At 37.3% G+C, this 25,834-nt stretch overlaps 1 protein-coding gene across 1 annotated transcript; it reads right to left on the bottom strand.

Annotated features, from left to right (window-relative positions):
• Positions 1-760: 760 nt before the first annotated feature.
• Positions 761-10,027, bottom strand: LOC133316828 (uncharacterized). Its single transcript, XM_061518614.1, has 2 exons — positions 9,866-10,027; positions 761-1,003 (listed from the first exon to the last, which is right to left on the bottom strand). The coding sequence occupies exons 1-2, from the start codon at positions 10,025-10,027 to the stop codon at positions 761-763; spliced, it is 405 nt and encodes a 134-aa protein (XP_061374598.1).
• Positions 10,028-25,834: the final 15,807 nt, after the last annotated feature.

Genomic DNA, 25,834 nt, shown 5'->3' with positions numbered 1-25,834 from the left:
CAATCAAAACTCTAATGAATTTTGTCGTTCCTTCTCACATAAAGAAGGATTTGGTATATAACGACGCAAGGAGTTGTTTGGAGTCAAACTAAACCTACTATCTTTGAGGGAAAATTTTGAAGGTAGTAGGGAACGAATGACAAAATAGTTCAAATGCTATCTTTTCTCTTCTTAATAATTCTTTGTAAAAATAGTTTAAGGTACTATTTAGAGTCCTATCCTCACGGAAAAAATAATCTGGGCATTAATAATCTCATTTATTACTTGAAGTGTGTACTTGCGCGATTGGGTTGATATCAAGAGAACGAATGCATTCTTTCTTGATGGACTAAGTAAAGGGAACGTCCTTAAAAGAACATATAAGCACCCAGCAGTAGCCTTTCTATGGCCTCAACTCTCAAAGAAAGCACCTATTGTTACGAATCTTGAAGTCACCACACCAAAAGCTAACTCAAATGGTGGAAGTGTCCAAGGCCTTATCAAACCCACATTAATTGTATAGGCAACCAATATGGGACTCGTACCATTTTTTTATTTCAATATCAGAGTACACCAAATTTATACAGGAAAAATCATAATAGATAACATAATCTTTATAATATATTTCAAAATATCCTATTGAATAGAACTATATAGGTATATGTCATAACCCCACAGTGAAATAATTTATAGTTGCATTCAGGAAAAACTCTTGCTTGTTCTTCAGACTGCTTCCACGACAAGGAATTGGTAATGGAAAACTTATAACCCTTGTGCATGATCAATGCCAGATTGCCAGCAATCGAGCAGTGTTTTTGGCATCATCAATTCCAGAATGAGCACGACCCTCCCATTCCAATCTAGCTATCCCAACAGCCTTCTTTAGGTTGCACCTCATATCACCAAACACCTCATGGAAAGGAACCCTTAAGTTGATCCACCTATTGAAATAAGCAGGCTTTGGTATCTTCTTGAATTTGCACTCAGATTCAAGCATTACCTCATAATCGCAATTTCTAATAACCTAATTTTATAATTTCAAAAGTAGAGGATTATTATGAAGACCTTAGGGTCATAAATGGAACGAGGATGAAATTATAAGAAGTTTGATATCCATATTGATGGTATTTTACACGGGTGGATTTTCATCTGTATTTTTGACTGCTAACGCAGTAATAGTCAGTAGAATAGCTCCAATTTAGCAAATTTGAGTTAGTAAGCTATTTTGATGATATGATTATCATAGATAAGGTTAGTATATGATTTGCTGAAGTTTGATACCCATATTGGGGTATTTTAGAAAAGTCACTTCTGCCGGGTATTTTGTACTACTGTAGAAGCAGCCGGTAGAATCCCGGAACGGGAAAAAGATGAGAAAATGGAAAGAAAGACCAATATATGCCTAACAAGTCAAAATTAGACCAATAATGTTAAAGTTAAGAAGTTTATGAAATCCGGGTACAGTTAAGAACACCGATGAAGGCTACAGTGCAATTAAACAGCAGTAAAAGGATTTGGGATCTATTAATCAAATTTGTAAGTTATGAACATGATAATTAGACAAAATTAATATTAATTACTTAAAGTTAGAGTCTTGGGAGTTTTCGGGTGGAAAATTGATAACAGTACAGATAAAAATCACACTGGGTGTCACTAAATGACAGAAAGTCACTTAAGTGACTTGGTCCAAACCCTAGAATGACTAGGACACCCTCCCATTCAGCCATTGTTGTGCCTCATTCTCTCTCTCTCTCTCTCTCTCTCTCTAACATTTTAAATTTCAAATTTCCTTCTCCTTCTCTTTAGATTTCCACCTCCAAAACTCCATCAAATCACCAAACACCCTTCACAAAACTTGTTCCCCTCATCCTCCTCTTCAAGAACATACCATTTTTGTTCTTGAAAACCAAATTTTCGTGGTAAATAGCCCTCCATACAGCAGCGATTTTTTAGTATGTTCAATGTAACACCCCGTGTATACTCGATTTGTTCTCATGTCATCGAATTAAGCTACGCTTAATTAAAATTGCGGAGTAACTTTTTCTTTTCAATTATGACGTCATTAATATTAACCAAGTTGCTTACTTAGTTCTCTTTCAAAACATTGTCTGTATGTAATTGCAAATAAACAGCAATCTAACTGAATAACCTCATAATATAAATAAGTAAGTATCTAAGTCACGGATCTACAATGTAACACCCCGTGTTAACCCGGTTTGTTAACATGTCATCGTATTAAGCCACGCTTAATTTAAAGATGCAGAATATTTTTTTCTTTTCAATTATGACGTTATTATACTTAGTCAAATTGATTACTTAAGCATTTTCATAAAAACATCGCCTGTGTGTAAATTGCAAAAGACATCTAACTGAAATACCTCTTTAGATATATAAATGTGAGTATCTAAGCCACGGAACTACAACACGTAGTCCGGACAATATTCTGATACATTATTAATTACAACACGAAACTAAAAGCATAAAGTCAAGTCAATGTGGCATGGACAATCCCCATGCTCACTCAAATAAGGCAACACAGCCCACATGGTCTCAACTGATAAAACATGAAGAGTACAGTAAACATAAACAACATCCAATATCCAGTCATGTCAGCATACAACATATAACAATCAACTAAGCTCCGGCCTCCTGCCGCTAGAGGTCTTAGCCCCCACATTACCTGAACCTGAAATATCTGCCCCAAACGTGGGGTGAGATCTCTAAACAGAAATTTCAGTAAGGCAAGGGGTCCTCAAGGATCTTCCACCCCAAACTCACTTACATGTGCAATATAAGTTCCAAAGGCAGTTTAACAGTATAAGTTCTAAAACAGTGCAATGCAGCAGATAATCATGTCATGTGTGTTTATACTATTCTACTGATCAGAGAAGTGCAGGAATACGTCTATTACCCACCCAATATCAGCCCATACTGTACCCGCCCACAGGACCACCTCATGGCCTCCTGTTTAGGCATCACACGACATACATATCATAAAGCATTTGCACTTAACAGCTCAATAGAATTTCAATAAAACAGTACATGAAAACACATCATGCATATAAATCATCCCCCCATGGGACATGGTGTAACCAACAGTGGCTAAACCGAGAACACAAAAGCTTACCTTGCAAGCTTACTATCCAATGCCAAGAGTCCACAATAGCTCAGAGTCCACAGACAGCAAGATCACAATCTGTTTGGACCAACAATATTATCAATATTCAGGAACAACAAGCATACGATTTAAAGACATCGCATTTCCTTAACGTTTTACGTCTTTAGGCTTCTCACAAAGCCACAAGTCCTTAATCCCTTGATTCTGACTTACACTAATTATTACAGAAGTTCAACTTCATCAACATAGGGTCCACAAACCCATAATTCAGTTCTGTATGAATAGTACCTTCACTATTCACGAAAATTCAGAATATCTGGATATTTGTCGGGGACATATCCGGATATCATATCCGGATATGCATATCCGGATATCCACATTCGGATATCAGAAGGCCCCATATTCGGATACCAATATCCGGATATCATATCCGGATACCATATCTGGATATTTCACGAAAAAATGCAGTTTCTGCATTTCGTGAGATATCACTCCAAAGGTTGGGTTTTTAACCCATTCCAATGTTAAAGCATGCATATTTATACATTTTTAGGTTCATGTTCAGGTTGGTTAAACCATTTAACACATTAACATGCTAAGACTCAACCTTTAAATCAACTAAAACTCATGATCAAGGTTCACAACTTACCCCAAGGCTTAAAACAGCAACCCAAGGTGCTCTTGGAGCTCACAATACAACTCCCAAGTCCAGCACACACAAGGACACGAAAATGCTACACCAATGAGGGTTCTTTCTCTACAAAGATGGTTTCTTGGACCTCAAAATGCCGTGACCATGGCTTCCACCACCCAAGTAAAGGAACTCAGCCCTCTAAATTGACTTCACACAGTCCCCACACTCAGAAATGTTGCTCTTTGCACACTCCCAATGATCCCTCTCACTTACACAAGGTGTTTGGTGAAGAGAAATGAAGCAAAAGAGGTCACAATGCTCACAAATGGATGAGGGAGCAATGGAACAGTGCCAAGAGAAGATGGTCAGCCTCTCCTCTACGTGTAGAAACTGAGATGCCTAGGGTTTTGGGTCAAACATGCATATTTATAGTCCATTTAAGCCCTAATCACACAGTATTAGCATTAATAGCTACGCTTAGTATTTTAATCCCAAACTTTGGAATCTGAACCTAATTATTTTTCTAAGATTTTTCATATTTTTATTTTATTTTTCCCAGCACCTTTCCGATACGCGCTTTTCCATAGCCAGTATCAGTTCTGGCATCAGTTCTCATTATTTTGACTTGAAACTTGTTTTACAAGTCCTACATAATATTCTAGGAATCTTCATGCACTTATTATAATTTTTTGGGATACTTCATCGGTACGCATTTATACCGAGTAGCAGAACCGGTATCTGCACTTTTCGTCAGAAAAGCGACTTTCAGCATTATTACCCACTTACTATAATTATTTAAGCCTCATAATAATTATTAGGGTCAATTAGGGAATTATTTCCTAATTTCACATAATTAATTAATTAACTTCCTTAATTAACGGTGCGGGTTCTTACATACAACACGTAGATCGGACAATATCCTGATACATTATACAAAGCGAATCTAAAACAACAAGGTAAAGTCAACGTGGCATGGACAACCCCCATGCTCACCAAATAAGGCAACAAAGCCCAATAAGAGTCTCAACTCAATAATCCTAAAAGGACAATAATCATAAACAACATCCAATATCCAGTCATGTCAGCATATAACATATATAATCAACTAAGCTCCGGCCTCCTGCCACCAGAGGCATCAGCCCCCAAGTTACCTGAAATAAGCGCCCCAAACGTGGGGTGAGATCTCTAAACAGAAATCTCAGTAAGGCAAGGGATCCTCAAGGACCTTCCACCCCAAGCTCACTTACATGTGCAATATAAGTTCTAAAAGCAATATACAATATTAGTTCCAAGAGTAGTGCAATGCAGCAGATAATCATGTCATGTGTGTTATAAATAATCTATTGGCCAGAGAAATGCAAGAATACGTCTATTACCCACACAGTACGCGCCCATGTCGTACCTGCCCACAGGATCACATCCCATCTAGGCGAACACCACATACATATCATAGGCATTTGCACTTAACAGCTCAATAGCATTTCAATTATCAAAGCATGAAAACACATCATGCATATAACCATCCCTCTATGGGACATGGTAGAACCAACAATGGCTAAACCGAGGACACGAAAGCTTACCTTGCAAGCTAACTATCCAAGCCAAGAGTTCACACAAGCTCAAGGCCCACAAACAGCACAATCACAATCTGTTTATTCAATAATTAATCATCAATAATCTTTGCTCAAGATTACATTAAGTGATTAAGGCTTTCTTACTCATTTTAACTTATTTCATGCTGTTTATGCAGGAGGTATTCGAATACTCCACGAACACTATTCGAATACTTCAGCTCTCCAGAAAGTATTCGATTACTTTCACTTAAGTATTCGAATACCACAAAGTATCTGAATACTCTCCCCTTCAGTATCTGAATACCACAGTATCCGAATACTAAAACCCACTGTATTCGAATACTATCCAGTATTCGAATACTTCTTCAAAGGTATCCGAATACTTTTCTTCCCAGAAAAGTATTCCAATACTCCTGCAAGGAGTATTCGACTACCAAGGGATAAATATTCGAATACTACACGAAAAGTATTCGAATACTTATCAGACATAATGCAGAAACTCGAGCATTCTTCTGCATAAGTCCAATTTAAAGCATTCAAAAGCGATTGAGAGTGCAAAAACTCCCTAAACAGATATTCATTATCATGTTATGAACTCAGAAACACATTCCTTTACTTAAATGATCCAAGTTTTACTTTTTAACCGATTGAACAAGCTTAAAACATAAAAAACACAAAGCTATAATCATGGTATACCTCTAAGGCTCACAACTCCGAAAATGAGACAGCAAAGAGGTCTCCAACTACACACCAAGGTTCTGAAAACAAATGCCCACGAAAATGCACTACAAGGTTGGACCTTTACACTCAAAGGTGGCTCCTTGAAGCTCAAAATGAAGAGAACAAAGCTCCACTCTCCCAAACTCAGAATAATAGCCCCAAACTCCACCAAACCAGTGGCCAAAAACTCAGAGCAAGGTCCTCAACTCAGCCCCAATGATATCCTTCACTTACACAAGGTGTTTAGGTGAAGAAACAAGGTAGAAAGGTGGTTCCTTGGTTGGATATGGTGCAAGCTCCAAGTAACAAAGAAGAGAGGAAATGGCTGAAGCAATCAGCACACAAGACCCTCACGTAGCAGCCAAAATTTATGGCCTAGGGTTTAGAGCCAAGCCTATTATAGGCTCACTTAAAATAATCACACAGTATTAACAATAATAGTTACGCTTAGCATTTTAATCACAAATTTTAGATTTTGAACCTAGCCATTTTTCTAGGATTTATCATATTTTTATATTATTTTTCGCAGCACCTTTCCGGTACGCGCTTTTACATAGCCAATATCAGTTCTGGCACCAGTTCTCATTATTTTAACTTGAAACTTGAAATCACAGTCCTATATATTATTCTAGGAACATTCATGCACTTATTATAATTTTTCGGGATACTTCATCGGTACGCACTTATACCGTGGAGCAGAACCGGTATCTGCACTTTTCGTCAAAAAAGCGACTTTCCGCTTTATTAACCACTTTCTATAATTATTCAAGCCTTCTCATAATTATTAGGGTCAATTATGAAATTATCTCATTAATCTCATAATTATTTAATTAAATTCCTTAATTAACGGTGCAGGTTCTTACATTCAAGCCATGGTGATGGTGTTTTGAGTTATCTTGGAAGAACACTCATTTGGTGCTTATTCCCTTGAGTTCTAGTGTATGTTCTTTGTGGAAAAGATGTATCTTTGTTCGAGGAAAGTGAAAGCTTGAAGCATTGGAGCTAACTTGAAGAAGTAAGCATGGTTACTTGGGAAAATGGTGACCAAAATCCTCCCCTACCCACATGCACAATTCGGCCAACATGTGTTCATCATGGGGACAATGTTTTAAATTAATAAAAATTGGTTATTGATGTTCTAAAGTGTGGATAATCATAAGTGGGACCAAGGAAAAGGTTAAAAATGCAACATTTAATCTTAAGAACACTAATTTTGATTAAGGAATGGATTTGAACCCTAATAATACCACTTAATGAAATATTCCCCTTGGAGTATGATTAGGATTTTATGTTTAAAAATTAATGGAATAATGGATTAGTGGACTAATTAAGTATAGGACTTCAATAGCTAAAGAAATGGTGGAATTAACAAGTAAAAAACCTTAGCTTTCACCCTTACACTATTCGGCCAAGTGAGGACATATTAGGGTTAGGATGTTACAAATTGGTTCAAGACCTAATTAGGATACTAATCTAAGGTTTAAGCGAGGTGGACCATGCATAATGGACTAATTAATTATAAAACCCTAAAAATGGACCTAATTAGGGTTTAGAAGCACTAACTAGGTAATTAGTGAACTTAATGAACTAAGACCTAATGTGGATATGTGTGAATGCATAAGTGACCTAATAATATAAAAACCCTAAAATTAAAGTAACCTAGGGTTTCTGATCAAAGATAATTACGGTTTACTAATTAAACCTAATTATGGAGTTAGTTGACAACCTAAGTTTAAGACTAGTTATGGACAGATGACCATGTAATAAAAGGAAATCATAAGGATTCACACCCTATAGGTTCGGCCATGTAGGGAATCATTAGGGTTTTTGGTGAAAAATTATGTTGAAGGATGAATTAAGGTTCAATTTGGGGTCAAAGTTTGAATCAACTTGCAAATGGAAAATCTAACCTAGGGTTTACCTAAGATATAATTTGGCAATGAAGGAATGTGATGACTTGGAAGTGTTGAAATTAATCTAAGTTACCTTAGTGGTCCTAGAGTGTAATTCTAAGATTATGTATGGTGCTTAAACTATATGGTTGATTGTGTAACAAGTGAACACTTCATAATGCACAAAAAATATGTAATTAAGTAATAAATGGTCTAGACTTGTAATAGGCATATTATTGGCATAGAAGTATAAAAAGGGGAATCATTAAATGATTAAGTCTTGAATATGACTTGATTAATTAATATGTAATTGATGATGTGAATGGTTCCTACTTCAGGTGTGCCTAGAGAACCTTGCACTTGAGGATTGATTTGGAGCATACGTATTATATTGGAGTATGGGCTTGTGCTAAGCTCCTTGAGGTAAACTCCTAGTTTTGGTTGCTCCTCTCTCTTGTGGCCCCACCATGATGGTGGACGTTATGGTTGAATTGTATGAAAGTATGTGATATGTGGTATATGTGCATTCATTCACATTCATATAGATATTATATGATTCTTGATGTTTTGATGATGCACTGATGATGTATATTATGAGGTTCCTGGCCAGTGAATATGTATGTAGGCTGCCTATGGCTTGACCCTAGGAGTTATCTCATACTACAGCTTGTGTTTACTGCCTATGGCTTGACCGTGGGAGTCACACTAGGCATGTGGGACATGTCAGTTAGCTATTCTTGGGGAGAGCCCTTGAAATTGTTAACTAGAGGATGGAGTATGATGCTATATTTATGTTGTATGTTTGTTATATATGCTTTATATCTCACTAGGCATGTGGTACCTGGAAGTGGGATCAGGGGATTAGAGGAACCTCTAAGAACCTTGAGCTTACTGAGATGTTGTTATCTCACCTCTTTTGGGGGACATTATTTCAGGTACCCATGGTAGCTGTGAGCATTCTAAGGCAAGGGCCCAGCTACAGATTAGAGGATTGATGTTGTTGTTTATGTTACGCTGTTATTTTGCTATATGGCATGCATAGTGTTTTGGCATGTCTAGCTAGATTACTTTTAGACCATATTGTTGTATGTAATAATGCTCAGGATTTATTATTATTTGAGCTTCTGGATTATGGATGTATTTATTATGAGTTATGTTAGATGCATGTGATGAGGACACATAGACATTATTAATATATGCACGGAGCCAATATGTATGTATTGACCCATTGAGGGGATCACAGTCCGTGTGGGACTTGTGAGCTGTCTATTATAAACTATGTCTATCATGATTGTATTATGGAGTGAGATTCTTATCTCCCGGTTATCCGTAAAACAGACGTTATGCTGTTCGTGAGACTTTGGCAGGAATGACACTTGTTGTCATCTCCGGTTAGTCAATGGCCACTAATACTGGCTAATGGGATTAATTAGTAGATGTATGTTTTAGAATTACGCTTTCACAATATCTTATGTGAATGTTTTTAGAAATGTTTTCAGAAAATATTTTGGAAAAAGTTTATTCGTATTTTTACAAGACGCTTCTTTAATTATTCAATAAAACATTCGTTGTGTACGTTATAATATCCTAATGTTAACAACCGGAGTACTATGGGGTGTTACACAATTAAACCACGTGACAACAGCAAAGTTGGAGTTCTTTATCCTATTGATTTCAAGCCATTTATCATGCATGAGTAGAGCCTCTTCCAATGTAACTCCATTGTCCACCTGATTTTGTTGTATACTAGTCAGGTCCTTGTAGAAATCAGTCATAATTTGATTATGGGTAGGCCTTATATATGTCCGGAAACATGATTCTATTTCGCCAGTGACACTACTCACTTTGACCGATGGAAACTCAATTATCTCTTGAGGGTGAGAATTTTGTCCTTATAGCAGGTAGCCTCAATGTCTATGACCACAAAATAATCAAATACATGACGAACCTTGGGAGACTTAAGATGACAAGTTGTCCTGCTTCTGCTATCATTGAAAGACTCAAGAAACTCATTGCCAAAACGAGGCCCATGTCTAACCTCTCTGAACACTTCCATAGAACTCTGCTTTCTAAATCGCTTTTTGCTCTCTAGACGTTTTCGGTGCTCCATATTTTTAGTAGGAGGAAAAAGATGGAATAACAGGGTTTTTTTTTTTAAAAAAATATTAATTCATATGCAAAAGCTCATCATATAACTTGTGCAATGACAATAACAAGAAGAAAGCCACATTGGTTGCCTATATCATTATTTTTATCTGAATATATGTTACATAATAGAATATCATACAACTAAAATAGAGTTGAGGGAAACATAAATTACAAAACACTATTAACCACAGCAATTGGCCACATAAGTGAAACCTAGTGTGATTATGCTACACAATGGTGATATGTAAATAACCATTAAATTTAAGGCTATGTCTTTTAACTACTTTCGTAAACGCCAATGGTGTAATTACCTTTATCTTGATTCCAGCAGTTAGGAGATCAACAAGTATGCCAATTAATGTGACACCCAAGATTTACATGGAAAATCCAATTGGGAAAAATCATGGGCAAGGTCAAAGAAGATTTTCATCAAGTGGAAGAAACTACAACCTCTCTAAATTCAAAGAGAGAACTACATAACTCTCTCTTATATTAGGAGAATACACTTCACTCAAAATAACACTCAAGAAACACTTGAGTTTTTTCTCTAAATTGAAATTTTGGGATACTTAAATCAATGAAAAATGGTTGCTATTTATAGGCAAATTCTTTTCATTTTTTATCTGTGTTTTCATCTTGCACCTTGTGTAATTTTGCATATCCTCCACATTTTGCACAGTAACATGTGCAAATTGAAAGAACAGTAGAAAGTTTGGTTCATAAGAAAACAAAAGCCGCCAAAAATGGCTTTAACTTTCTATCAATCTCCTACTTAAAGTCATTTTTTGTGAGCTCTCAAAATCTTTCTTCTCTTGCCAGTTCCATACTGCTTATGTTTCTGATAGACCAGAAGAGGATCGACACTATATGAACTTGTCAGCATTGATTGATTTTGTCACGACATCTACTAGGTTTTCTTTGGTGTGAATCTTTTGCATTTCCACACTCCCTTCCTCTATTACTTCTTAGATAAAATGGTATTGTACTCCTATGTGTTTCTTCCTTGAATGAAAGTCTGGATTCCTTGCAATGTGCAAAACAATTCGGCTGTCACAATACATAGTAACTAACTATTGTTTGTGCCCGAGTGCTTCTATTAACCTTTGAATCCAAATTACTTCCTTGCATGCTTGAGTAACTGCCATATATTCGGCTTCTATAGTAGCCTAGTAGATAGAGCTACCAGAGTCTGTAATTTGGATAACCAACTTACAGTTCCTTTTGCAAGTGTAAACACATGGTCAATAATAGATTTTCTTTTGTCAAGATCATCTGCAAAGTCTGGACAAGATATCCTCTAACAATAAACTTTGATCCTTCATAACATAATGCAGTATGTGAGGTTCCTTTTATGTATCTTCGATTCCAATTATTTTTACCAGGATTCTCCATGAAACAACTGATCATACCAACTACTAAACCAATATCTAGTCTTGTACAAGTCATTGCATACATAAGGCTTCCCACCAGTAATACATATGGCAGTCGAGACATTTTTATGACCTTCTCTTCATTACTAGTACTAAAACTTGATGATAATTTAGAATTGATAGGAAGTGAGATAGAAATTGGCTTATGATCTTCCATGTTGAAGCATCGTAAGATTTTCTTCAGATAATTATTTTGTGAAAGCCAAATGTTCCTATATTTTATGTCTCGGCGAATTTGCATCCCTAAAAACTTGTTTGCTGGTCCTAAGTCCTTTATATCGAATTCCCTAGCCAATTATCCTTTTATTTTTTGGATCCGATCTTTGCTGGGACTTACCACCAACACATCATCTACGTACAATATCCTAATGATGTAATTATTATCACCAAACATCTTGTAATATGTACAATGATATGAACTAAGTCAATTGTATTTGAGGCAAACTATGAAGGAATCAAATCTCTTGTACAAGCATCTTGGCGTATGTTTTAGAGCATACAAAGAATTTTTAACCTGCAAACCAAAGTTTCGTTTCTTTGTTCTTCAAATCCTTCTAGTTGGAGCATGCATATCTCTTCTTCAAGTTCTCCATGAAGAAAAGCAGTTTTTACATCTACCTGCTCAAGATGTAAACTAAATGCAGCACACATAGCGAGAACTACTCTGATAGTGGTAAGTCTGACAACTGGACATAATATCTCATTGAAATCAATATATTCCTTTTGAGCATATCTTTTAACCACTAGTCTTGAACGATATTGTTTCACCTCGTCACTGTCTTCTCTTTTGATCTTATAGACCCATTTGTTACCAATGGCTTTTTGATCTTCTGGAAGAGCAATAAGTTCTTATGTCCCTTTAATTTGTAAGGTTTCTATTTCTTCTTGCATCGCTACCATCCATAGAGAAGCATCTGGAATAGTCACGATTGGAAATGTAACACCTGTTTCTACACACGAGATATTACACCCTTAATGGTACATAGTGGCATCAATATACTTATAATAGATTTTCTGTTGTCAAGACTTCCTGTAAATATCACACAGTTATCTTGAAACCACGTGACTAATTAAAACTTTTCTTATATTCCTTTACTACTCAAAATTTGTAAAACATTAACCATACAATCCTATACTTGTACAAAATTCAAACTTCACTTCAAATCCTTTAAACCATTAATTTAAGAAACACAGACAACATAACCCCTGTATATTGGACAAATTGAACAACCTTATCAACTGTAATTCAGAAATAACCAATACACAATATATTTATATCCAAACATTTTTGGACATAACTTCTTCCATAGCATAGCCCAAACCTATACATAGCATTTTCCATAACCCATGCACAAGCTAGTAGTATACCAGACATATACTAATGCAACCAATACACATCCATTTCTTTAAGATGCAAACTATAATTTACATACAGAGTATCCAAAACCACCCAAAGATCGAATGTATTCATGGTAACTAATAATTTATTCCACTAGAGCCATACATTATTTGAATGCACTCTACTTGTACGACCAGATTACTTATTGGCCTCATACTGGAATCTACCTGTATACTATATATATATATATTTATATAAAAAAAATAAAGTATGCACATATTTCAATATTTTTACTTCACAAAACATCAATGATTAATTCTGAAATCAACAACACATCAACATCAAATTATCAGAATATCAAATGTATGTACCTCACGTATTAGATTTACCAAACTTATTAAACCAACAGAACATCAGACTTAGCAACACATTTTAAAATTATTAGGTATACTCTTTACTTCACAAATTAGCATACCTATTACTTATTTCTTGTTTCATGAGACATATCCATGTCAACTTATCATTTAATTACAAAAATAACATACATCATACTACACATTTTTACCATATGCATACCACTATTCTAGTGCCCAACCACATTATTAATACAAATATAACCATCATCCGGTAACTAATAGAACAATGAGCTAAAAAACTTCTTAAACCAAGAGCTTAAACATAGATGTTGAATGAGTGTCATTTATAATTTAACAACTTACACATAGATATTGATTTATCAATTAAACTAGGTGACAAATATATTCTTTCAATAACTCCACTTGAATTTAAACAACCTTTAAGGCTATTATTCTTTTGATGGTTGAATGGTGATCCCAGTAATACCATCATGATTTAAAGCTTTTCATTCTTTATTCTTTGTTCATTAAATCATTCAATTCAAGTAGTCTTCAATTCAATAGCTTACCAAAGCTTCCAACATCCTTGGAACCACTTAATGGCCGAGTTGTGTGTAACCCCAATTACCATTTTTCATGATTTTTAATCGTTCTTTAAAGATTCCTTAACCACCAATCACCACTTAAATCATTGTATACACACTTTCAATAACATCTTTCACATTAACCTTAATTGTCCACTGTAAGAACCCGCACCGTTAAATTAGGAATTTAATTAATTTAATTATGAGTTAAGGGATAAATTTCATAATTGACCCTAAATAATTATGAGAAAGCTTAAATAATTATCGTAAGTGATTAATAATGTTGAAAGTCGTTTTTCTGACGAAGAGTGCAGATGTCGGTTCTGCTCCACGGTATAAGTGCGTACCGATGAAGTATCCCGAAAAATTATAAAGAGTATGTATATATTCCTAGAATAATATTTAGAACTGGAATTTAAAGTTTGAGTCGAAATAATGAGAACTGACGTCAGGACTAATACCGGCTACGTAAAAGCGTGTACCGGCAAAGTACTGCAAAAATTATAATAAAAATATGATAAATCCTAGAAAAATGGCTAGGTTCAGAATCCAAAGTTTGGGATTAAAATGATTAGCGTAGCTATTAGTGCTAATACCGACGCTTATAACTTAATGAGACTATTTATAGACTTGGCACAAAGACCTAGGTTAATTTTCTAGTGTCTCCTACGTGAGTTGCTGATACTCAGCTGCTACCATTCTTCTTCTTCACCATTTCATGGTCTCATCTCCCTTGAAACCTCTAAAGTGACTACCTTTCTTCATCAAAACACCATGGTTGTGTGTGAGAGAGACTTGAGTGAGAGAAAGACCTTTGTTTTCTGAGTTTTGGTCTCTGTTTAGTGGTGGTTTAGGGGCTGACTTCTTGAGTGTTGTGGTGTGAGCCTTTTCTTGACATTTGAAGCTTCAAGATGCCATTGTGATAGAGAAAGGACCAAGCTTTGATCACCATTTTTACATTTCTAAATCATAAATTAATATATTAAATGAGAATTAAAGGGAAGACTTAGTGAAAATCCTGAAAATTAGGCCTAAATACAAAGAAAGGGCAAAACAGTAATTAGCCAACACGCAACCCTAGGAAGATAAAAATTGAGTAGAAGGTCTCGAATGATAAAAAAATAACCCTGAAAATGGATTCAGAACGAAAAATTGAGTGGTTAGGCAAGTTTCAGAAAATTCAGTGAATGGTATTTTAACCGGGTAAAAATATCGCGATACAGTTGCACAGTAAAGCGTGCCGATTGATTTTTGAGCTCTAGGTTTTAAATACAAGTTATAAATGGTTTATAGAACTAGGGAATATGATTTTTGATAAAATTTGATGGAAATAGGTAAGTTTGGGGAAGCGTGCCAACAGCGCGCGCAACAGCTTAAAACAACATTTTCTTCGAACGACCGAAAAACTCCGGAGTCATCTGATCAAGGGTAATTAAAGGACAATGGTTAATGTTAAAAATTAGAGTTTCTAATTAGTTTAGGAAATTATGAACGTTTAGCGAAATAAGAGGGAAATTTGAATTAGTTTGAAATCGCGCGAGGTGGCGGTGGGGCCTACCTCACTTAAGTGGACCTTGCCACCTTGGACAACACAAATTTCTGGTCTTTCTCTCTCCTCCCTCCTTCAAGAAATCAGCGCTCACCTCCATGGAAGGCCAAGAAAGCTTCCAAAATTTCTTTGTATCATAACTCCCTCCATACAACTCCGAATCAAGAAAAGTTTGTGAGCAAAGTTGTTGGAAATCATCATCCGAACACAACTCACCGATTAGTTTTGCTTGAAACCCTCTCATTTGTGAGATATGAGGCAAAACCAGCAGCGAAATTCAAGGGATTTTTGGAGTTGATTGCTCAAGCCATTGCTTGGGGATAACTAGGAGGAGTCTTGTGACTTGATTGTGGGTAAGTTTCAATACCTCTCATGGTTGATTTGATGAGTTTGATTTTCATGAACCCTAAGCTTATTTTTGGTTGATTGGTATAGTTAGAGAGCTCAAATGGAAAAATTTTGTACATGAATGTGTCTTAGAATGATGTGTAGTAGCCATAAATGCAATAAAAATTATTGATGAAAAATATGAATTTTTAACTTAGAAAAATTTGATGGTGTCATGATTTCGTATCCTGAATATGGACCATTGTTATCTTCTATAAGGACTATGATCCTTGGAAGTATCCTGAATTGGTGAGATGGCTTGTATAGATGAGATGTCGTATGTTAGTGCACAACTGAGTTGTGCCATGTGAATAATGCAAGATGTGAGGTCATATACTTGTAAGTGGACAATAATATGTCAAATTTGGATATAGGATATGAGGCATAATGTGTAAGAGTTCTGAAATGTGATATTGAAGCACAGTGTTGTGTGTGTAAATTAAGTGTGATGAGATAATTTTTGGCTCCAAGTGATGTTGTAAGTTTGTTGGGATTCTCGCCTTATGTTAAAAGAGATAATAACTTGATTTAATGTTGACAGATTGAGTAAGTGTCCTTCTAGGAAGGCTAGTGATGATCGAGAGTTCAAGTTAAGACGGTGACCTATTAGCCTTTAATGAAAGGTAAATTGTGATAGAGTCAAATACGAATGGGTAGTAATAGCTGGAAACTGGAATTGCAATTGGTTAAACAAAAAGTTGATGGCTTTGCTTTACTGGTAGAGTAACTTATGAAGTATTGTATATTGTAAATGCAACTTATGGTGGTATATGTGTTGAAAATGCACAATGTTGATGTTGTTTTTGGCTAGGTACCATGATACATGGTCATGTGCTTGTAGTAGCCTGGCATATTCTGAGAGATTTGTATATCCACTGATGTCGAAATTTAAAAGTAATGACAGTGATGGATTTAGTTCCATATGACAGGATAAGTAGGTTTTGAAAATCCCTATATGATGGGACTTATTTGCAAAGGATATGATATGATATATCCGAACGGTACATCAATGGTTAAATGTAAGGACTATGAAATTGAGGTATACATGATTGAAATATATGTGGAAGTTATAGCAAGAGTATTGAATGATATTTAAACATAGTTGTTGATGGATGTCTTAGGCATATGCCTTTAGTGTGAAAAATCATTGATGAATTGTATGTTAAGCCTTGAGAGGGCTAAGTTGAAAAAGAAATGAACAATTGATGGGAAGTATAGGCATGACATTGTACGTAGAAGTTCATAAGTGGAATTGTGGTTGAAGGCTTTGAAATGGCCAATATGATATGTAAACTATAATGAGGTGTCCATTAGGTAACAGTGAAATGTGTTAGGAAATTGATTCGCCAATGCGCTTTGATGGAAGCTAGTGAACCGTAAGGTCAGATTCGACATTCGGGCACACAAAAAAGTGCCTGTTTTATATCTAGTGCGGAAGTGGAATTGCACGTTCTTAGATTAAGAACATGAGTAAAAATACATGTATGTACAACCTGGGGCTAAAGGTCGTAAATAAGGATTATTCCCTCGGAGAATGGGATTACCACGAGCGTGAACTATATTATTAAATCGGTGAAATTGCGCCGAGGAACTGTTAGACACCGAAAGAGTATTTAATGTGGACTAAGATGTTAGAAACCTTGGTTGTATAACAAATTAAGACTATGTGGTAACTGGTATTGAGAAGGATTTAATGTTGAAAGTTATATATTTCGTAGGAATAAAACTTAACTAAGGATAATTATCGACTGAAATGTTTCAGGGTGATATGTGGCTGACAAGCAAGGATTGAAAGTTAGGAAGGGATGTATTGAATTGCCCTGGATCTAGACTGGATATGGTCCTATGTGGATATTGTTGACAAACTAACTAGATTAGCAAACTGTAACACCTCGTGTTAACCCGGTTTGTTAACATGTCATCGTATTAAGCCATACTTAATTTAAAAATGCGAAATATCTTTTTCTTTTCAATTATAACGTCATTATACTTAGCCAAGTTGATTACTTAATCAATTTCATAAAAACATCGCCTGTATGTAAATTGCAAAGGACATCTAACTGAAATACTTCATTAAATAACTAACATAAGTATGTCTTTAGTCACGAAACTATAACACGTAGACCGGACAACCTGATAGTTTATACAACACAGATAAACTTAAATACGACGGAAATCAGAGTGGCATAGACAAACCCCATGCTCACCAAATAAGGCACAAGCCCAACAGCAGTCTCAACTCAATAATCATAAATGACAGAAAACATAAACAACAACCAAGTCCATATCATATCAGCATACAGCATAATAACATGATAACAGTATAATCTAACTCTGCTCCGACCTCCTGCCGCCAGAGGTCTCAACCCCCAAATTACCTGAACCTGAAATAAGCGTCCCCAAACGTGGGGTGAGATCTCTAAACAAGAAATCTCAGTAAGACAAGGGGTTCTCAAGGATCTTCCACCCCAAGCTCACTTACATGTGCAATATAAGTTCAAAAGACAGTTAACAGTATAAGTTCTCAAAATAGTGCAATATAGCAGATAATCATGTCATGTGTGTTATAACAATTCTACTGATTAGAGAAGTGCAGGAATCCATCTAAACCCACACAGTACTAGCCATTGTTGTACCCGCCCACAAGACCACCCCTTGACTTCCTGTAGGCGTAACACCACATACATATCATAAGCAATTGCACTTAACAGCTCATTAGCTTTTCATTAAAACAGTACATGAAAACACATCATGCATACAACCATCCCCCCATGGGAAATGGTGGAACCAACAATGGCTAAACCAAAGACACGAAAGCTTACCTTGCAAGCTAACAATCCAAGCCAAGATTCCAACCAATGCTCAAAGTCCAAACACAGCAGAATCACAATATGATTTGGACCAGCAATCATATCAATAAACATAGCTCATAAGCATAAACATAAAGGCAACGCTTCTCTTTTACATTTTACGTCTTTATGCTTCTCACAAAGCCACAAGCCCTTAATCAATTAGATTCTGACTTAGTTTAATTATTATAGAAGTTCAACTTCATCAATCTAGGGTTCAAAAACCCCCCAATAGCCTTCTGTATGAACAGTGGAGCTACTGTCTTCAAAAACCCAGAATATCCGAATATTTGTCGGGGGCATATCCGGATATCAATATTCGAATATCTCTCTGCCAATATCCGGATATCAATATCCGGATATTAGTATCCGCATATCAATATCCGGATATTTCGCGACAGAATGCAATTCTGCATTTCGCGAGATATCCTTCCCAAAGGTGGTTCATTTACTAATTACAGAGGCTTAAGCGTGCGATTTAAGGTGTGTTTAACATTACCCAACCTTAGGTTATCATCTTAAGTTCATTACCTACATCAAGGTTCCATTTTTAACCATTAAAACTCATGATCAAAGGTTGTAAAGCTTACCCAAGCTTAAAACTCAGAAAAGGTTGCTCTTGGAGCTCACCAACAAGTCCCCACAGTTCTGACTTTGTAAAGAAACGAAAATGACAAGAAAGCAATGTCCTTTCTTCACAAAGAAAGATTCTTGAAGCTCCAAGAGCCAAGAAGATGACTTCAACAACTCAACCCATGAACTCAGCCCCTATCACACTCAACCCAATCACCAATACTCAGAAATGGTGTTCCTTTCCCACTCACAATGATGATTCACACTCACCCAAGGTGATTTGGTGAAGAAACCAAGAAGAAATGAGGCTTCTTGGCTCACAAAGATGGAGAAGAAGGTGGCAAGGGTGGCTGACTTCAAAGGCTCAGAAATTTCACGTAGGAGGCAGCAAATATGACCTAGGATCATGTGCCACTAGGTATATATAGTCACTTAAGTCTTAATAAAACTGTATTAGCGCTAAATGCCACGCTTAGCATTTTAATCCCAAACTTTGGAATCTGAACCTACTCATTTTTTTAAGATTTGTCATATTTTTTATTTTATTTTTCGCAACACCTTTCCGGTACGCGCTTTTCCATAGCCAGTATCAGTTCTTGCACTATTTCTCATTATTTTAACTTGAATCTTGTTTTATAAGTCCTATATATTATACTAGGAATATTCATGCACTTATTATAATTTTCTGGGATACTTCATCGGTACGTATTTATACCCAGTAACAGAATCGGTATCTGCACTTTTCGTCAGAAAAGCGACTTTCAACATTATTACTCACTTACTATAATTATTTAAGCCTCATAATTATTAGGGTCAATTATGGAATTATTTCCTAATTTCACATAATTAATTAATTAACTTCCTTAATTAACGGTGCAGGTTCTTACACAAACCCTCCAAAAGAAATTATGGGCTATATATGTAAGATAACCTGACATGTGAAAATGAATTGGTAAATCAGAGGACGTTCGCAAATGCGATGTATGCTCCGGATGATCACATGTGGTGATACCAGATGATATTCAAAATTGGGAGGACCCGAAGACTCCCATTGGTCATATTGAAATGCTGGACCATAGTGAAAAGAGGCTGAGAAGCAAGATAATTGCAATGGAGGCTACTTGGGGACGGGAGATGAGATTCTCCGGCTGTATCCTGAGTTAGCGTATAAGTACAACTTAATTTTGCGGACAAAATTTCAAAAAGGTGGGGAGAATACAACACCTTGTATTTTAAATATGTATTTATATGTGATAATGTTGACTAGAGAGGTAGGATTAGTGAAAACCCTGAAATTAGGGCCAAAATATGTGAAAAAGGCAAAATAGTAATTTACCAAACACGTATCCCTAGGCATGAAAAATTGAGTAGAAGACCTCAAATGCTAAAAGTAATGCCGAAAATGGATTCAGGACGAAAAATCGAGTGGATAGGCAAGTTTCAGAAAATTTGATTAATAGTGATTTTACCAGTGTAAAATTACTGCGGTATAATTGTACCGATAAGCGTGAAAATATTGTCAATATTTTTAGGAAACAAAAATATGACATGAACAAGAAAAATACGTAGGTTATGAATTTGTGGTTTAAATTAGGTGATTGATTAAAGTTAAATTGCATGCGGGACCCACCTATGGTCCAAGTGACTTAAGTGACCCCTTTTTTACTAGAAAACATGATTCTCTCCTATTCGCTTCATCTCTCCCGCGACCTCCCCTTCCCTCCATAGCCAAAACCTTGCAAAAATTCCTTTTCTTGTAACTTCATCATCCAATCACCAAATCAAGTCAAGTTGGTCATGAAAGTTGTTGGAAAACACCTTCCAAACCCATTGGTGGTAGTATTAAGCCTTGAAAACCACTAGAAATTGAGAAATACCTCCCCTAAAACCGTGACCCATTGTGTGAGATTTGTGTTCATGGAGTTGTGTGGTGCTCCAATGGTTTGATATGATGTGAAGGAGCCCTAGACCGACCTATTGAGTAAGTTTTAACACTTTCCGTTGATTGATTCATGAGATTTTTGATTTGTGCCCTAGATTAGAATTGGATGATTTGTGTTGTTAGAGAGTTGGAAAATGTGTATTAGATGATTATGTCTTAGAATGATGTATTTGAGCTAGAAATGCAATAAAAATTATTGGTGAAAATATGTTCATTACTTAGGAAATTTTGAATGATGCCATGAAATTGTGATTTTGGATTGTTGTAAAGGTTGTGTAATTGGATGGTTGTATGTTGGTATGAAGTAATGGGAGATTATATGATGTGTATAATTGTTAGAATGGATGGAAAATCTTGGAGTACCATCTATGAGGAACTCGAACCATGGAAAAGGTTGGAAGGAAATTGAGGTGTTATTGAATAATTGTGGATTGGTGATTAAGTTGAGGAGTAATGTGATTGAAATAGGTGAGTTTAAGGTTGTGTGCCATTAGGCCTAGGTGACTCTAACTGTTTATGATGTGTGTGAAATGAATGGTTTGCATTGAAATTGTATTGATGGTCAATATTGCGATCAATTTAGGTTGCCTCTCACGGACGCGATAGTGGAAGATCGAACTTGGAGCGTACATGTTGGAGCATGCTGCTTGGAGTTGAGGTAAACCTTTGGAACTTGGGTTTTAATCCCTTGTGTGCTCCACCACACCTAGTGGAAGGTTGTGGTTGGATTTTGTGCCTTTGGACATTGTGTGAATATGTATGTTCATGCATTATTGCTTGATTGTGTGACATGCTTGGAGCATGTTGTGTGTAAATTGTTTGATCTCTGGCCAGTAGATGTGTGTTGGTTTGGACTTATGCTGGAGAAATCCTTTGGGGATTCCGGTCGGGTTTTGCCGTGGGGCCGACTGTGGGAGCGGTACCAGGATGATCCAAACGGGGGACTTCCGCTGGATAGGGCTCATGAGGAGTTCCGGTTGGGTTTTTCCATAGGGTCATCTCATCCATGGGAGAGGCACTAGGAAGATTCCGGGAGTTATACGATGGGGTCCTTGAACGAAATCCTGATGTGGATGTTCTTGGATTTGTCCCCAGTTGTTTGTGATTTTGTATGCTATGCATTTTTACATGATGTTATTTATTGTACATTGAGTGAACCATGGGTGGAGTGATCCTCTAGTACCCTTGGTTTACTGAGATGTATTTGTATATCTCACCCCGCGTTTGGGGATATCATTTCAGGCTATAGCGAGCATAGAGAAGTTGGATCATATTGTGCATATGGGGAGCATAACATTTTGGAGGATTGCATGTGATGCACATACTAGCCTTTATTTTTTATCTTGGACTTAGAGTATGAACATGAGATTATAGTTGTCATGCTTTAGTTGTCCATATGTGATTCTAAGTCATTTGATTATTGTAAGAACCCGCACTGTTAATTAAGGAGTTTAATCAATAAATTATGAGAAAATAGAAAATGATTCCATAATTGACCCTAATAATTATTATGAGGCTTTAATGATTATAGTAAATGAATAAGAATGCTGAAAGTCGCTTTTCGGAAGAAAAGTGCAGATACCAATTCTGCTAGTCAGTTTAAATGTGTATCGAAAAAGTATCCGAAAAATTATAATAAGTGCCTGATAATTACTAGAATAATATGTAGGGCTTGTAAAACGAGTTTCAAGTCCAAATAATGAGAACTGGTGCTAGAAACCGGTACTGGCTTTGAAAAGCGCGTACCGCAAAGGTGCTCGGAAAAATATAAGAAAAATATGACAATTCTTGTAAAATTGAGTAGGTTAAGAATCCAAAGTTTGGGATTAAAATGCTAAGCGTAGCAATTAAAGCTAACATTGTGTGGTTAGTGTTAAGTGGACTATATATAGTCACTTGCACACAACCCTAGGCTGATACTCAACCATTCTATGCGTGGGTTGTGTGTGTGGTTGCTGCCTCCTCTCCCTTTTCACTGTTCCATTGAGTTTTCTTCACAAAAATCCTTCAAGACACAATTTTTATGAGAGACTTTATACCTTGAACACTTGTAGCTTGTGAGTGTTGGCCTTGGGAGGGTGTGGAGTGTCTCATTCTGAGTTTGTGGCCTCTGTGGTGAGGTGAATTTGCTGACTTTGGGGCTGTCTTCTTGGGTTTGGGGTTGTGTGACCTTGTTCTTGACTTCTTGAGCTTCAAGAAGCCACCTTTTGGCACAAAGGGTCTAGCTTGAAGTGTATTTTCGTAGCCTTGTGAAGTCAGAACCTTGGAGTTGCATTGGAGGCTTCCTTTCTGCTTCATTTTCAAAGTTTTGAGCTCTTGAGGTGAGCCATGATCACCTAAGTATCATTTTGAGGCCTAAAGCTTGTTTAATATATTAAAAAGAGGAACTTTAACCATTTGAGTAAAAGAATGTGTTTCCGGGTTCATAACATGTTGGGTTATATCTGTTTAGGGAGTCATTGGACTCTCAATCGCGTTTGGACCCTTAAATTTGGGATTATGCAGAAGTTATCACTTTTTTAGAAATGATATTGATGAACTGCTTTTAAACTTATATTGCACATGTAAGTGAGCTTGGGGTGGAAGATCCTTGAGGACCCCTTGTCTTACTGAGATTTCTTGTTTAGAGATCTCACCCCACGTTGGGGGAATGCTTATTTCAGGTTCCGGTAGTTTGGTGACTGATGCCTCTGGCGGCAGGAGGCCAGAGCTTAGTTGATGATATTATGTTGTATTGCTGCCATGACTGGATATGGATGCTATTTATGTTTTCCGCTATTTATGATTATGTGGTTGTTGAGACTGATGTTGGGCGTGTTGCCTTATTTGAGTGAGCATGGGGATTGTCCATGACACTTTATGTTAGTACTTTTAGATTGGAGTTGTATAAACTGTTAGATGGTCCGACCTACGTTGTTGTAGTTCCGTGACTAGAGCCACACTTATATTATCTATGTTATGAGGTATTTTTCAGTTAGCTGTTTTATTGCAATTGCATACAGGCGATGTTTTATTAATTGATTAATAAGCAAGTTGGTAATGATAATGACATCATAATTGAAAAGAAAAAGATATTCCGCATTTTTAATTAAGAGCTGTTTAATACGATAGTATGATAACATTACCGGATATATACGGGGCATTACATTTATGGTATCAGAGCAATGGTTCGAGGGAAAAGCCTGTATGTATTGCAATAGCTAGGATGTTTGGTTGTGTCTGTCATGTGTGTTTACTCCGTCGAATGTTATTATGATAATGTATATGTAATCACACTGCGTGGGCTTGATCAACTCATAATTTGTGTAACTTGTGCAGAGTCATGGTAAGGCCCAGGAGAACACGAGAGAATTCTGAGGATCAACCCGATCCTATCCTGACTGCATTGGCTGAGATGCAGGCGGCTAGGTTAGCCGATCAGGAGGCCACTAGATTGGCCAACGCGGCAATGATGGATGCTGTTCGTGAGGCGAACCGAATAGCCGTAGAGGAGGTTCATGAAGCGAACCGGAGGACCACTGAGGATGTCCTCGAGGCGAACAAGATGGCGAACATGACGATGATGAGAGTCATGTTGGAGGAGATAAGGGCTGGTCCTGCTATAGGCCAGGCACCGCCGCCGCCTCCACCTAGTGTTCAGGATGAGAGCCTGAGTCACATTGGCGGTGCTGCTCATGTCGCTGAGACGAGGGAGACTCTTGTGGAGCCCGCTGAGGATCATGATGTGATAGATCGCCGGCTGAATGCTTTCAGGAAGCATAAGCCACCTGTGTTTGAGGGGTCTTTGGATCCTATTGCTGCTGCTAGATGGCTGGAGTCGCTGGACAAGATATTTCGGGTCATGCAGTGTACAGATCCGCAGAAGCTGATGTTCTCGACTTACATGCTGGAGGGCGATGCCCATGAGTGGTGGACGAACACCTCTCGTGCTTATGAGATGCAGGGCCGTATTTTGACATGGCCATTCTTCGAGGAGTGTTTCTTGGGCAGATACTTTCCCTATGATGCGCAGGAGAGGAAGCAGTGGGAGTTTGATAGATTGGTTCAGGGCTCGATGACTGTTGACGAGTACTTGGCCAAATTTAATGAGCTGGTGAAGTTTGCACACTTCAGGATGGTTCCTCCTACTCCGATGTTTCTGGCTGCTAAGTTCCGTAGAGAACTTAATGAGGTGATTACTGAGTATATTGCTGGAGCTGCTTCGAGGGATTTTGGTACACTGGTTCAGCAGTGTAAGGACATTGAGGATGTCTGCATAGCGGGTAAGGCCAAGAGGGCCAAGGTCGACGAGACCAAGGGGCTGTTGGTTCCACTCCTGTTTCTACGTCCTGGAAGGACAAGAGGTTTGCTGGGAAGGGCAAGGGTAAACAGTTGGCGACTAGGCAGGCGCCTGGTCAGTTCAAGAGGACTGCTTCACAGTAGGGGAGTTTTGCTAGGCCTCCTTCCACTCCAAGATGTGCGGGGTGCGGGAAGGAGCATGTGGGACGTTATGCTTCGGGGCAGCTGGCTTGTTTCCTGCGTGGCAAGGAGGGCCACTTCTCTAGAGACTGTCCGTCGTCGATGGCGAGAGCTGCAGCTGTTCAGGCAGTTCCTTTGTAGATGGTTCCGATGGCTTCTACTTCGGCACCTACAGTGCCACCTTCTGTTGGGCGTGTGTACACCTTGGATAGGCAGCAGTCGGACCGCGCTCCGAACCTTGTTAGAGGTACTGTGTCTATTGGTGGTTTTGCTGTTGATGCATTGTTTGACTCCGGGGCTAC

This window comes from Gastrolobium bilobum, unplaced genomic scaffold (genome assembly GCF_033153095.1).
Source record: "Gastrolobium bilobum isolate Gb01-03AN ecotype WA unplaced genomic scaffold, APGP_CSIRO_Gbil_v1 utg3892, whole genome shotgun sequence".
NCBI lineage: Eukaryota > Viridiplantae > Streptophyta > Magnoliopsida > Fabales > Fabaceae > Gastrolobium > Gastrolobium bilobum.
The sequence above is the reverse complement of the archived record's forward strand: the minus strand, read 5'-3'. Positions and strand labels throughout refer to the sequence as shown.